Genomic DNA, 15125 nt, shown 5'->3' with positions numbered 1-15125 from the left:
CTTCCGCCAAGACTTTTGTGCAGTAAAACGTAGTAAATGCGATTGCTTTGGCATATTCTTCTTAAATATCAGTATTTATCTAGATTGTAATGGCCATGATATTTTTCGTAACTCATGAATAAGTACAAAAAAAAAATGAAATCATAAATATTTGGCTATAAGAATTTTTGTTTTTATCATAGACTGTATAAAAACAGGTAATAAACCACGATAAATTGCATGTAAGTGCATGTCATGTAAGTAGAAAGTAAAACACAATCTGAAAGTCTGGAGAATGCTAACTTATAAATAATGGATGCATATTTCTGTTCACTAATTGCTTGCTATGATTTGGGATGCATAGTTGTCAAAACTCCTGTCTCAGGTGCCTTTTTTAAAGGATGCACAGCATTTTTTTTCATTTAATTTAATATATTTGTAAACAAAATATGGTTCTGTTTATTCTGCACATTGAAAAAAATGCATCAATGGCAAGATTAGTTTACAGTTCATAAAATGCGACAAATAAGTCAGTGTGCAATCACAAATCAGACAAAAGTATATTACATAAAAAAAAAGGAAAGAAAAATAAAGTTCTTTATTTGTATCAGCGGTTCCATGAAGAACCTTTAACATCCGCAAGATCTTTCCAAAAGGTTCTTTAGAGTGGAAAAAAGGTTCTTCAGACTTTTAAAATGTTCTTCACACAATATTTATTATTTATTGAGTTTATCAGTTGAAAGAAACAACATTATGTCCAACCTGTTTTATGCATATAGTAAGCATACATATGAATATTGCTTGTTTGTAGGCTAATTGCTCGACATTTCTTATAAATGCACCCTACCATAATTATTTTTTTTTTCATTTATTTGACAGAAATCTTTTGTAACATTATAAATACTGTCACTGTTATTTTAGATCCCTTTTAAATAAAAGTACACATTTAAAAACAACAAATTTATGATAATAAATTATACATTTTCTAATATATTATTCGAACACATAATAATATGATAGAAATCACAAGTTAGCTATGATTTAAATATTTTCTTGGCTTCTAAGTTGCATATATATATATATATATATATATATATATATATATATATATATATATATATATATATATATGTTTTTGTTTTTTTAAACAGTTATTGATAATTCCTAAGAATGACCACAAAAATTGAAGTAAAATCGGTCAAATAAGATGAGTTTCAGCAGATTTAAATCAACATTAACAGCAGGGAGCAGCAGAGAACCATTCAAATCATATTTCTACATGAATGTCATTCATATTGTGTGGGGGTCAAGATATCATACCTTTTCTTAAGCTCCAACATCCCTTATTATCCTGACATTGTATGAGTGCATACAAAATTAAAGTGAATAAGAAATATCCCAGATTCACTCAATCAAATTTGAGGCATTAACCATATTAAGTCTTTTGTGCAAAAGGGTCAGATTGCCTTGTCACCTCAAGCTGCTACTGTGATAAGGGAACGAAATGCTACAAAAGAAGAAAACCATGAACATTTGAACTATTTTATGTTTATTTTTCATTAAGATTGTTAGATCAGTATCAGTTAAACAATCTGAGCATCTTACATTATTACATTATGAAAAGAAATAGTGTAGAATCTTAAATATCTCATTTTTTCATCTATATTTGACTTTTTTTTTAAAAATCCTAAAACAATTAGTTTAATTAGAGGCTGAAATGGAAATAAATTCTCAAAATTTGTAAGTCCACAATAGTCTGCTATCGACACATTCTCAGGAAAAAGGCTCAAAGCTGTCACAGGGCTGGTACCCTTTAGATAAAATGCACTTTTAAAGAACTAATATGTACCTTTAAGTTTCCTAATATATACCATTTAGGTGCAAAAATGTACCTTTTATAGCTTTTGTACCTAAGGTTACCGCCCCATTGACAGCTTTGTACCTTTTCTGTACAGCATACAAGCTATTTGTAAGCTTACTATTGATAGATTTTGCTGTCTATTATTATTGTATACTTAATTTTGGAAAAAAAATTGTGTTTGTGTGTTTTGTGTGTGGTTGTTTAGATATGTGTGTATAGCACAGCAGTGGGGTGAGTGTGTGTATGCTCTGTCCACAGTTGAGCCCCTCTCATAGACAATGAGGCCCGGCAGAGAGCGGCCCGTGCTCTATTATACCCATAATCCCCGTGGCTTTGTGCTCTGCCGAGAGAGAGAGCGAGAGAGACAGAAAGAGAGAAAGAGGGAGGAGGGACAAACGTGAGCTCATCCTAAACAACTCTCATCCAGGGTCAGATTCACAGAGAGACACAAAGAGAGAGCGGTGGAAAAGAAACAATTGCAGAGACACATTTGAAACTAAAGAGATGGACAGGAAATTAAGCTTACAAAAACTGACCAACTAAACACAAGAAAATAGAAATGCTGCTTGTTGCAAAACTTGCCACCATTGATCTTAGTGTGTTCTTGGCTGGTCTGGTGGTTCGTTCACATTGAATTGCAAAAAATTTAAAAGGGTGGTTTTACTCATCTTACTTGCCAACATATTGCCAAATATTTTCTTATTTATTCATTTAGTTCGACTTATACTGTATTTCTTAGCGTATAAATGCTATGGCCGTGGTTAATCTGATTAGTGTATCTTTAAGAAGGTTAAGAGCACCTCTTTAAGAGGTTTTGGACACATGCAGTAATAAAACACAGTGTAGTGCTGAGCAGAGGTTGTTTTGAGTAGGTTTTCTTTTGAGACCTGTCGAGTTATCCCTTGTTAAATTTAAGTTCACTTTAGCTTACCTTAAAAAGAGTACTTATTCTGTAAATAATATACTTTAACCCTTGTGCTGTGCTGAAAATATTTTACCGAATTTGATGTTCCTGGTCAAAAAAGGACAGGCCTTTAAAAAAATGCTTGTGAATCTCTCATTATGCTATATTACCATGAAATACTGGATTCAATATTTTATTAACTTTGTTTTCTTTCAGTGAGGACAGGTTTTGTATTTCTTTTTGTATTTTATTGATTGTAGGCCTCATTGATCTGAACTCAGGTTTTGAGTGAAAAAAACAAAAAAACATTATCTGTTGATTGTTTCACCAGTGTTCACACAAAAAACAGACCAACAATCAATCAGATTCAAAAAGAAATACAAAATCTGTGCTAACTGAATACAAACAAGTTGATAAAAAGATTTGATTCATTATTTGGTAATAATATATCATAATGGGATCTGGTGGGCTGGTCATATTTGAATGGTTACACCATAATTTTGATTTAGTCATTTTGCAGATGTTTTTCTCCAAAGCAACTTGCAAATGAGGACAATAGAAGCGATTAAACCAACAAAAGAGCAATAATATGTAAATGCTGTGACTTGTCTTCTTAGTTAGTTTGACACAGTACATGTAGTAAGGTTTTTTAAATAATAAAGAAAAAGAAAAAAGTAGTCAAAATGGAAAAAAGATTTTATAGAATAAAAAAGTGGTAGAGAGTTAAGCGTAAATGGAAGAGATGTGTCTTTAAGAAGGCTAAGGACTCAGCTGCTTGGATTGAGTTGTGCAGGTCATTCCACCAGCAGGCAACAGTAAAGGTAAAAGTCTTTGAAAGCGGTTTTGTGCCTCTTTGGGATGGCACTTCAATGCACCGTTCACCTGCAGAACACAAGCTTCTAGAGGGCATGTAAGTCTGAAGTAGTGAATTTAGGTAATGTGAGCAGCTATTGGTAGTGGTTTCATAGAACTGTCTGGAAGGCCTGCCAAGAGGGTGTTGCAATATAGAACAGAACCAGATCTTGAACAATCAGTTCTGTCTTGGAAAGGTTGAGTTGAAGGTAATGGCCCTTAGTCCAGCAAGAAATGTCTGTTAGTCAAGCTGAGATGCGAGCAGCTATCGCTGGATCATCAGGATGGAATGAGAGGTAGAGCTGAGTGACATCAGCATAGCTGATATGATATGAAGACCCTGCAAACAAGCCTTGATGGGCCCACTTAGCGCTTATCTCCATAACGGTGACTTCAAACTTTAATATTTTCAATAAAACAGTGCTAAGGCTTCCTGGAGGCTAAGTGAGCCATTGCTAAGGGGCCAACGTTTTGCCAATGAGCAAATTCTCAGGGGCCCTGTGCTGGCAGCCCTAACTGGGCCCTTAAAGGGCCAGTGCAGGCTTGTTTGCAGGGAGAGCCATCTTACTGAATGAAAGAACCTAGAGATGCCATGCAGACAGAGAAGAGAAGTGGTCCAAGTACTGAGCCCTGAGGCACCCCAGTAGTTAGATCTTGCGACTTGGACACCTCAACTCTCCAAGATACCTTGGACCTATCCTATCTGATGAGAGAGGACAACAGGAGATGGACTTTTTCCAAATCCTCTAATGGTGGATTGGTTTCTAACAAACACGCAGTTTTTCACTTCACCAGATGTTAAGGGGTGTGGATTACTTGTGGATTATTGTGATGTTTTTATCAGCTGTTTGGACTCTCATTCTGATGGCACCCATTCACTGCAGAGGATCCATTGTAGAGCAAAGAGATGCAATGTTTATGTTTTCTAAAATATTATATATAAACAAACTCATTTACATCTTTGATGGCTTGAGAGTGAGTACATTTTTATTTTGGGGTGAACTATTTCTTTAAATGAGAAGAAGCTCCAAAAGCGTTGAAAATGGTCATGTCTTGGTCAGTCAACTTCATGAACATTATGAGTGGACCTCAGGGAAAACAGTAAAGTAAAATAAAGTAAAATGAAATAAAATAAAATAAAATACATCGTGACACATAAGATGAATGAGTCAGTTGTACAGTCCACAATCCTTGGCGAAATCATTAATGGTAAAAGTATGTTTATTTCATAAGAAACCACTACAAACAGAGCATAATGAATATAATATTTCTTATAATATGTTTTACCCTGCTACAAAATATTAATGAAATTAATACACACTATCAAATGAACAAAATTATCACATTACAAACAATGAATAAATACTGTGAATAAATAATGAAAATAGCCTGATACATTTTAATTTATAAACCTATGGCGAGCCAAGTAAACCTCCTAGAAAAGTCTGCGTCTAAATAGTCATCTACTAACACCCACAGTGACCAGCTCTGTGAATTGCTAAATGAATTTGGTGTCACAGTTAAATTACACCCTTAACTTAATCATAAGATGTAACTTCCAAAGACACAGCCACTCATAGTTATGTAATGATTTTCGTTTGGTTTGTGTTTGTTTGTTGATTGCTTTACTTTTCAGTGAGTTGCAGTAGCTACTATGAAAATATCACACAGATGGCTTATACACATAGATTCTACATGTGTTGCATTCTTGCTCAAAAATTCAGCAGTTCTTCATAGATTTATATCTCTAACAGTCATTTTGGTGAATGCCAAATAAATTTGCTAATGAAACTCTCGTAAGAACTAAACTCATCATGACAAATAGCTCAACACAATGAGATACCAAGCCTTTTGTGCTACCATGGGTGATCTCATTCGTATTCATAGGTATTAGCAGAAAATGTGCACACATTTTCTTTTTTTGTACATTTAGATACTAAAACTGTACAATATCAATATTAACAGCAATTAAACTGTAAATTATTTTACACAAGTAAACCAGATTTATCCTCTAACAAATGAGTATACCAGTTTGATTTTTACATACTGGTAAATTATGGAAAATCCTATTTTCAAGTCAAATGTATTCATAAATGAACACTGCATTAGCCCTAATAAAAGTAACTCAAAGGCTTAAAGGGACAGTTCTCGGAAAATGGAAATTCGGCCATTATTTACTCACCCCGACATTGTTTTAAACCTGTGTGAATTTCTTTCTTCTGCTGAACACAAAATAAGATATTTTGAAGAATGTGGGTAACCAAACATTTGATGATTGATGATTCACTTCTATAGTATTGTTTTCCATACTGACAATGAGAAAAATTCATGTGGATTTAGAAAAACATCAGGGTGAGTAAATGCTGACAGAATTTTCATTTTTAGGTGAATTGTCCCTTTAAGTTTATGGCTGAATCATCAAAGATATAAAATATTACTTATTTATTGATTCATAGAACGAAACCAATATAATATCAAAATTGGTTAATGTGTTAAATAAAAAAATAAGAAATAGCCAACATATTTAATAAATCTTATTTATTATAAATCCACCTATCCCCATGCCTTTAATTCAAAAGTTTATGATTCTCTGAGTGTTCATTATAAATACGTAAAATACATTTTAAATGCTGTCATTACTTTTATTCTGTACATTTCAGTGTCTATCCAAAACTCAAAATATGCTAGAACCCTTCTGTGTCTGATTAGCTATGAATGCTAATGAAATCATGCTGCTGCTACACAAGCTAACGATGGGCAAATACGCAATCCCATCAGCAGTAGCACGACACAAGCGCCATTATGTCACAATCCAGGTCCACCTCACAATCAACCTGCTTTGGTTTAATAGCTTATTTTAAGTTGAGTTGTATTCACAGCTCTTTTGAATTACTTTCACCCATCACAATAATCAGCTCTCCTTCAGCTCTCTTCTGTACAATGCTAATGTTGTCACAAAAAGTAGTCCGGAGGAGTAGGAGAAGGCGAGGTGTTGGGATGGGAAGGCTGAGTCTCTTTGGAACTGATGAGCTTCTCGTAACGAGCTTTGTATGTGTCTCGCTCTCTCAACACGCGAGACAGCTCACACTGCAGCTGCTCCAGCTAGAGGAACCAAAACAGAGAGAAATCCTAGACTTTAAAAACTAAAATCATTTTGACTGATATTAACTTTCGAATTTAACTTTACTACTGTTATATATCTGAGTAAAACAGCTTCTTGAATGCGAAAAAGTTTAGACTGGGACTTGATTTTGTTTTGGACTTGAATGATTTTGATTAAAGTTTATAAAAAAAGAAATACACATACACATAAATAATTTAAAATAAAAGGCAATATTCCATTACAATTCCATTGGGACTTTAAAATAGTCTTAAAATGTTTTCCAGATTACTAAGAGAGTTATGTTATAATTTTGGGGGTCACACATGACAAGTAACGCAAGTTATGTATTCAGATTACTTTTTTGTTAAGTAACTAGTCAAGTAATGCATTACTTTATGCTACTTTCATGAGCTCGCCTGCCCATCCAGTCCTGATGGTTAATGGTAAATGAACTTGGCTTGCTGTCCTCAATGGAGGTTTGAACCCGAGGCTCAGCTTGAGCGCCTAGTTCAACCCCCCATTGAGGTACTACCTAAAGGGAGAAAAAGAGAAATAGAGGTGGAGATGGGGAGGTGGAGGGATGCTGGACGAATTGAAGCTGGGTGGCGCAATGAGAGCTGCTTATATAGGCTCGTAATGAGGATTGACAGGACTGAATGATCAGGCTCCTCCCGAACCTACGTTTGGAACTTCATTTAAAGTTACTTTTTTAGTGAGTAACACAATATTGTAATGCATTACTTTTAGTAGCACCTTTCCCCAACACTGGTTACAATTGACTTTTGTTGTTTGTGTTGTGTTGTCTATTTCCGGTCATATTTCAGTGCTTGAGAGTGTACCTGCTGTGTGAGAATGTGCTTCTCGGACTCAAGCGCGTGCCGGTGCTGGAGTCGTTTGTAACGGCAGGACTGGGCATAACCGCGGTTCTTCAGCGTCCGTCTTTTCTGTTTCAAACGGACCACCTCATCTTTGCTTACCCCACGCAAATGTCTGTTCAGCTCTCGCACTGACAGATTTACCAACTGCTCATCGGAAAAACGCTCATCCATCCCACACTGAAAGAGAAGGAGACAAGAAGAGGTAAGTCTGAGATATTTTTTATGGAATGGACACAAAGTGTTATAATGAAACTCAAAGCTTCATCAAACACTCACGTGGACAATAACAGATAAATGATTAGTACACAGCGGTAGAAATGTTTGATGTACTGAACAGTCAGTTGAAAACATCACAGTCATGTAGAGGTATTATTTATTTCATGTAGTTTGTATTGCCTCATTTCTTTTGTGGTGCTATTAGAATTTAAACCAGTTGATATCAACAACTGTAAAAAACATGACAAGATAATAACCACAACAGTAATAATAAAAAATAAAATGGCAATAGTCATACAACTGAGCAAGTTCTTTTTTTTTATTTTTTTACTACAATATTTATATATGTATGCATGCACGCATTTTTAGTGAAGTAGTTTTGGTTGCAACTGAAGCATTATTGATATATTCCTTTTAAAAATTAGTCATTCTCAAACTCACAATTCATAACTGTTTTGGCAAATTGGTGGCAGACTGGATTTATTTGTTATCAATAATGTTTCAACTGCAACAAAAACTACTTAACTGAAAATCAATCAACACTATAGTAACTATCAATGAACTTGCTTATGTTGTTGATATCAACTGGTTTGAACACAACTCTAGCAGTGACACAAAAGCCACTAGGCAAAACAAACTACACTTGCAACCAAACTAAATAATAAATACTATGCTAGTATGCTATAGGACTATACTGTTTTCTCATGACATCATGTTGGATAACATAACAATTAAACTAAAATGTATGAGCTTTGTGTTTATGCATGTTAAATGGTTGGCCTAGAGGTGTAGTGTTGTGTGTGTTTGTGATTTTGGCTGCACATTTCCATACAGCATAATCTGACTGAGTGTAAGTGACAGTGATCAGGATTACATCATATTAATAGTATATATTACCATAATCTGATAGCACTGCTCCACATTTAGAGACAGCCATTCACCATCCACATCCATCAAACTGCTTTCAACACACTTCAAAACAAAACCCCAACCATTTATAGTTTAAAATGTAAAGCATTCTCACTGAATTTGTGCAAAACGTGAAAAAACAGTGTGCTTAATTGTATTTAGATCTTCAAACTATATTTAAAAATATATATATATACTTTCGTATAATATATAGTCAGCCTAACTCATGGCAATTCATACTTTTTAATGAGGTGGCTAAATAGTATGAATTTGTACAAATGACCTACACCTAACCCCGCCCCTAAACCTACCTTTCACTGGGGTCTAGACAAATCGTACAGAATCGTACAAGTGAGGTCATACGAATTCGTATGAATTAGCCACCTTGTAAAATACGTATTAATTAGTTGTGAGATAGCATTGGTATAGTTCACCCAAAAATTTCTATTCTATTCTAGTCTTGTCATGGCACTTGTATACTGTTGTTGTTCTCTTGTTGGTCTGATTGTTGCTTTTGTTCTGATTTGTAAGTCGCTTTGGATAAAAGCATCTGCTAAATGATTAAATGTTAAATGTTAAACTGATATAATTGACTCATCCTGATGTTGTTCAAAATGAATTTCTTTTTTTCTCTTGAACACAAAATAAAATGTTGAAGAATGTTCCAGACAGTTGCTGGTAGCCCATTGACTTCCATAGTATTTAATACATTTTTCATTTATTTTTGTGGCCACCAACAACTGTTTGGTTATCAACTTTTCCAAAATATCTTCTTTTGTGATGACAGAATTTCCTTATCCTTTTTTTTTTTGGGTGGAGGTGTTACTATGCCTAAATATGTAAAGGCCACTTACATGCAAATAAAGTAAGTACACTTTCAGAACTATATTTCTTAACACTCTCTAATAAACATTTGCAAATAAAAGTTTTCTAATTTTTCCACACTTTTGGAAGTGTTTCCTGAAAAGCTGAAAATGATTTTGGGAACGTATCTGCTGAAGAAGTCTGATCGCTGTTGAGTACATGCATGTGACTTGTGCTGACAACCATTTTAGGAGGATGAATTAGTGACTGGAAGTACCTGAGTGACTTGCAGATGATGATGATGATGATGATGATAATAGCCTTGCATTGGATGGTGTGGGTGATGGAGGCGGCTCTGTGGACTGAGGGGTTGTGAGAAGGGACTGGTGGATGTGTTGACATTGGAGAGAGATGGAGGGTTGGAAGAAACTACCAGTATAGGCCGGTGACACATGTCTGACGGTTTGTTAAGAGCAACATCAACACCGCTGTCACTGCTAGAGTCACCCATGTGACTGCTGCTCGAACTCTGGGACAAAACTGGGAACTGTGAAAGAGCGGAGGAGATGCAAAGATATTACAAAGAGCACATTAGAAAGAGTTTACAATAAAAATTGCACATTTGGCCAGTGGTTCTTGTGACCAGTGAAAAAATGCAAGTTTTGTGTATTTCCCTAATCAAAAACACCAGAATCAGGTCATGGGATCATTAGTAGAGACTCCAAGATGTGAACTTGGTATGCAGCTAATGAAACAAGTGTTGATTGTCTGAAATGGTTGAAATGGTGGCTCCTAAACCAGGATTGAGAACCCCTGGCCTATAAGATAAGAAATCATGCGCATAAACTATAATGGAAATACATTTACCAAATGAGTTCCTTTATACGCAATAAATATACTGCCTTAACAGATCATATGATTGGATAACTAGACAAACCAGTGGATTGATCTCATCGCAAATGTTGTTTTAATAACCCAAGCAAAAGTACATCATCAAAATGATTTTGTATAATTACCTACCTAAATACCGTATATAAATACCGTCTCACAAAATTGCATTCCCAAACAGCATCTGCCTCCTAAGATGTGTCGACTGCCTGCATTCATGCATTCTATCAAATGAAATATACTTCAAAATCTGTGCATTCGACTTTACGCATACGCTAGCATACACGTACAAAACGTACAAAGTATACTTTGGGCTTAAGAATACAACATGTACATCCATTGCTTTATGTATTGTGTTTTTCAACACATTTTGGAATGGAATGGTGTCTGAAATTGAGCTTCAGGGCCCTATTTTAACGATCTAAGTGCATGGTCTAAAGCGCATGACGCAAGTGCACTTAGGGCGTGTCCGAATCCACTTTTGCTAGTTTAACGATGGGAAAAATTATCGGCGCACCCATTGCATGGTCTGAAGGGGTTGTCCCTATTCTCTTAATGAGTCATGGGTATGTTTTGGGCATAACGTGCAATTAACCAATCAGAGTCTCATCTCCCATTCCCCTTAAGAGCCAGTTGCGCTAGCGCCATGGTTGATTAGCTATTTACATGGCGAAATTTGCAAGCAAAAAAACGGAGTGCTTCTCTAGCAAGGAAATGGATCTGCAACTGCAAATAGGTAGGCTAATTCTGATAAATACAGTGACTATCCATTATAATAATACTGTGTCATTGACTTTAGACCAGGTTTTAGCAGTCTATTTCAATTGCTTTAAATAGCAACCCCGCCATCAATGTACCTGAATACATCTCATTTTCAGACCAGCACACCCACGGGCGAACAAATAGGTGCAAATTAAACAACGTGCCGGACATGAAAATGATAACTGCATTGGGCTGAAATTAGAAAGAAACACTCGCGTCGCGCCTGGCGCCGAATTGCGCTTGTTGTGTAAGAGGGCGCTCAAAATTAGAAGTGATTTTCTTCACTCTCTTGTGACAAACAAATACATGGTCCAAATATCTTAGATCATACCTGTGAAGTTACAGCAGCTGCCGCAGAGTTCAGCAGGGCCTCCACTGCATCTTCACATCCCAGAAATCCTCCTCGATCCCGATCTCCTCGATCCGGCACTCCTCCAAGTGCTCCCAGCAGAGACGCGGCACCTCCAGGCTCCCCACCGAACTGCTGCTGCAGTGCAGCCAACCAGAGCAGGTCCTCCAAGGAGGTGGGGTTTGAACACGGCGTGGGGCCTCCAGCCGCTGGGCTCCCGTCCAGGTTTCCTTGAGATCCGGAGCTCTGGCCTGACATGTACCCAGTGGAGATGGACAGTGGGAACGAGAGAGAGGAGGAAGAGGAGGATGCAGATGGCGGCGGGTGTCCGTCACTGAGAGTGGGTGATGGAGGAAGGGAGGTGTAGGGACTGGAGCTGAGGCTGGAGTCATGAGGAGGGTGAGGAGCATACGGGGAACCAGCCGTCTCTTGGACACCTGGTTTGGGGTATAGGCAGGTCGGAGGAGGGGTGTCAGGCTTCACTTCAAACTTTAGCAGGTCGAAGTCATTGAGATACTCCATGGCCAGCGGGCTTGGAGGCAAAGAGGGCAGCGGCAGAGACGAAGACATTGCTGTGTTGACAGGAAGTATGGAAGTTGTTGTCTTTGAGTTTTCAAGGCGAACAACAACAGACTTCAGTTTTTACACAGAGATAAAAACAGTAATGTGGCAAATGAGACTCAGTTGTTAAAATAACTGTTCCTTTGAACTGAAGGCTTCCAGTTTTATCAGCTGAAACTGGCAAAGAAAAAGAGAGAGAAAAATCGTGATTAGCCATTAGTCTTCTCCAGCTATACGGTGCAGATACTTTATGTGACCCTGGAGCACAAAACCAGTCAGAAATAGCAAGGGTATATTTGAAGCAATAGCCAAAAATACATTGTATGGGTCAAAATGTTAGATTTTTCTTTTATGACAAAAATCATTAGGATATGAAGTAAAGATATTTTATAAATTTCCTACCGTAAATATATCAAAACATAATTTTTGATAAGTAAAATGCATTGCTAAGGACTTCATTTGTACATCTTTAAAGGCGATTTTTTTCAATATTTTTATTTTATTTATTTATTTATTGCACCCTCGGATTCCAGATTTTCAAATAGTTGTATCTCTGTCAAATATTGTCCTCCTAACAAGCCGTACATCAGTGGAAAGCTTATTTATTCAGGTACTGGTTTTGTGGTCCAGGGTTACATATGGTAATCTGTGAGCAGTTATAGTAGGACTACATTAGCAGGAAATGACTAACATACTGACTGATGTTCTGGAAGGTTACAGTATGTCACATTAGACAAGAAGATTCCCAAGCCTGGCCTGATATTACAGTGTAGGCTGATAGTGACACCTTTATTAAATAATAAAAACATAAAAAGCAATTTAAGAAAAAAAAATCATGAAAAATTACAGAACATTTGTGATAAACAGCTTTTCATTTATTGGATAATTATGTATCCTGTTGATGTATGGGTTGCAAACTGTTTCAGATTAAGAGAGGAAAGGCCTAAATCCAATCCCATAATCTTAATCCATCAATCTAGTTATTCCACTGAACAGTTGCTCCTTAACACAAGTGTAATGTACAACTCAAACAATATTTAATGTTGTCAGGACTGATGAAATACAGGTCAAAGTATTCATTATAGGGTAACAGACAAAGACCAACTAACACATCTTCTCTATAAAGCACCATTCGAAGCATTTTGTGTTAAAAACCAAACACTGTGGCATTTTGAGATAACACAAATTAATAAATAATAAAGTCATTACAACTTCAAATAATTCCCAATTTAAATTCCAATATTGCCCAGGGTTGCGTTAAACAATTGTTATATCTTGTCTTTAGAGGAAATAAAAAAATAAAAAATAAAAAAACATTTTAGTACAGAAACATCTTGACATTAGGCAGGAATTCATTTTAATGACTGAAACCTTTCATAAAGAATTTGAAATTAACGTGCTAAAATTTGAAGAATAATAAATCTGTTTGACTTAATATTAAGCAAAGTAGGCAACCTTTAATTCAGAGGTTAGAATATAAACTACTAAAACTACAAACCTGAATAAAAAGAGTTAATTTTAATCAGAAATTTTTAGTTTTAATAGATTAAAATTATTATTTTTTCAACAATTATTAAACATTCATTTGTAATTCCATCTTAAACTGAAATATTAGCATTAATAAACGTATAAAACCGTTTTTAAATCGAAACAAGCAGTATTTAAATCATTATTTTAGATAGCTGCTAAGAGAATGATTTACTTTCAGTTGTTTTAGATGGTCTTCAGTTTTATAGAAAGGTTAAAAGAGTAGATAGAGTGGGAAAAGAGAGGATTTGAGAGTGGAATAAAAGAGTGAGAGAACAAAAGAGTGTCAGGATAAAACTAGCACAACTACAGAGCGACAGAGGGAGAAATGGAGAGACAACGGAAGAAAAAGTTTGTTTTAAAAAGCCCATTTTTCTTACCGTGTGTTCATGTGGACACATCCTGAGGTATTGACTGACAGATTGACTCCTGCCAGTGTGTGTATATGAGTGTGTGTGTCAGTGTGAGAGCATGTGTTTGGTGTGAGTGTGTGATTGCCACTAACAGAGCCCCCCCCCCCCATCTGACCCCCGCACCAAATCCCCATCCATCCCCATCCCCATCCCCATCCCGTCTCTCTCTCTCTCTCTCTCTCTCTCTCTCTCTCCTGTCGTTTTACACCAGTCAACTTATACTCAAAATGGTAAACTGTCAAATGAGCAGCACACTTCTTTAATCTCTCCTGTAAAGTTTTAAAATAAAACGTTGCAAATCTAATTATAAAACTAACAATAGAAAAATGTTTTTTTTTTCAGTCATATAGACAATGACTTTTACAAAACCATTACTTTAGGATGTAAAATGTTGACTTCCAAAACTTACAACTTTAAAAAAATAAATAAAAAATACATAAATAAATTGTACAGTTAATTTATCCATGAATGTACTGGTGTTTTTGTAGCCACATGACCAGTCACACCTGCATGTGTATATATGTATATCAGACATAAGCAGTTTTTATATGATTATTCACAGAGCAAACAGACAGACTGATGAGCTCCTGGAGTCATTACATGCTGCCACCTGCTGCACCGACTGAAACATCAGACTTTTCAGAACAACAGCCGTAAACAATTCTACAAAGGATCAGGAAGATTAGGCAAAAACTGTATAAGCAGTACAATGATATCTTCATTTTGAAGCAATCCCAAATTTTAATGAATGAATGATGCATCCACTTGTATGATGTGATGGCAGTCACAGGACAGTAAATCATCTTAGTGTATATTATACAACTATTAGATGTCAAAACTATCATACATCATGACTTTATTCCAATATAAGTACAACTTCTGCACATCGTAGCAAAATAAAATTTAATAAAAATAAAAATGTTATACAATGCACAATAATTTAGAAGTAATAATACTCTGTCTTGTGCATGGCAAAGCTTTTGTGTTTTTGTGGTTTGGTTTGTTAAGCACAGTGTAATTGCAGAGGGTTAGTGGTGGGCAAAAACTGCCAAACTAGCACTTTTAGTGATCCTGGGGGGCTAAAGTTGTTAATCTGAGGTCCTAATAATGTCTCGTTGA

At 35.9% G+C, this 15125-nt stretch overlaps 1 protein-coding gene across 1 annotated transcript; it reads right to left on the bottom strand.

Moving 5' to 3' along the window:
* Positions 1 to 5993: 5993 nt before the first annotated feature.
* On the bottom strand, positions 5994 to 14086 carry LOC132107113 (transcription factor MafA-like). Its single transcript, XM_059513312.1, has 5 exons — positions 13974 to 14086; positions 11488 to 12243; positions 9784 to 10053; positions 7539 to 7754; positions 5994 to 6698 (listed from the first exon to the last, which is right to left on the bottom strand). The coding sequence occupies exons 2-5, from the start codon at positions 12073 to 12075 to the stop codon at positions 6549 to 6551; spliced, it is 1224 nt and encodes a 407-aa protein (XP_059369295.1). The 5' UTR covers positions 12076 to 12243; positions 13974 to 14086; the 3' UTR covers positions 5994 to 6548.
* Positions 14087 to 15125: the final 1039 nt, after the last annotated feature.

The sequence above is a fragment of the Carassius carassius genome, chromosome 27 (genome assembly GCF_963082965.1).
Source record: "Carassius carassius chromosome 27, fCarCar2.1, whole genome shotgun sequence".
In the NCBI taxonomy this organism is placed as follows: Eukaryota; Metazoa; Chordata; class Actinopteri; order Cypriniformes; family Cyprinidae; genus Carassius; species Carassius carassius.
This window is presented reverse-complemented; position numbering and strand designations above follow the sequence as displayed.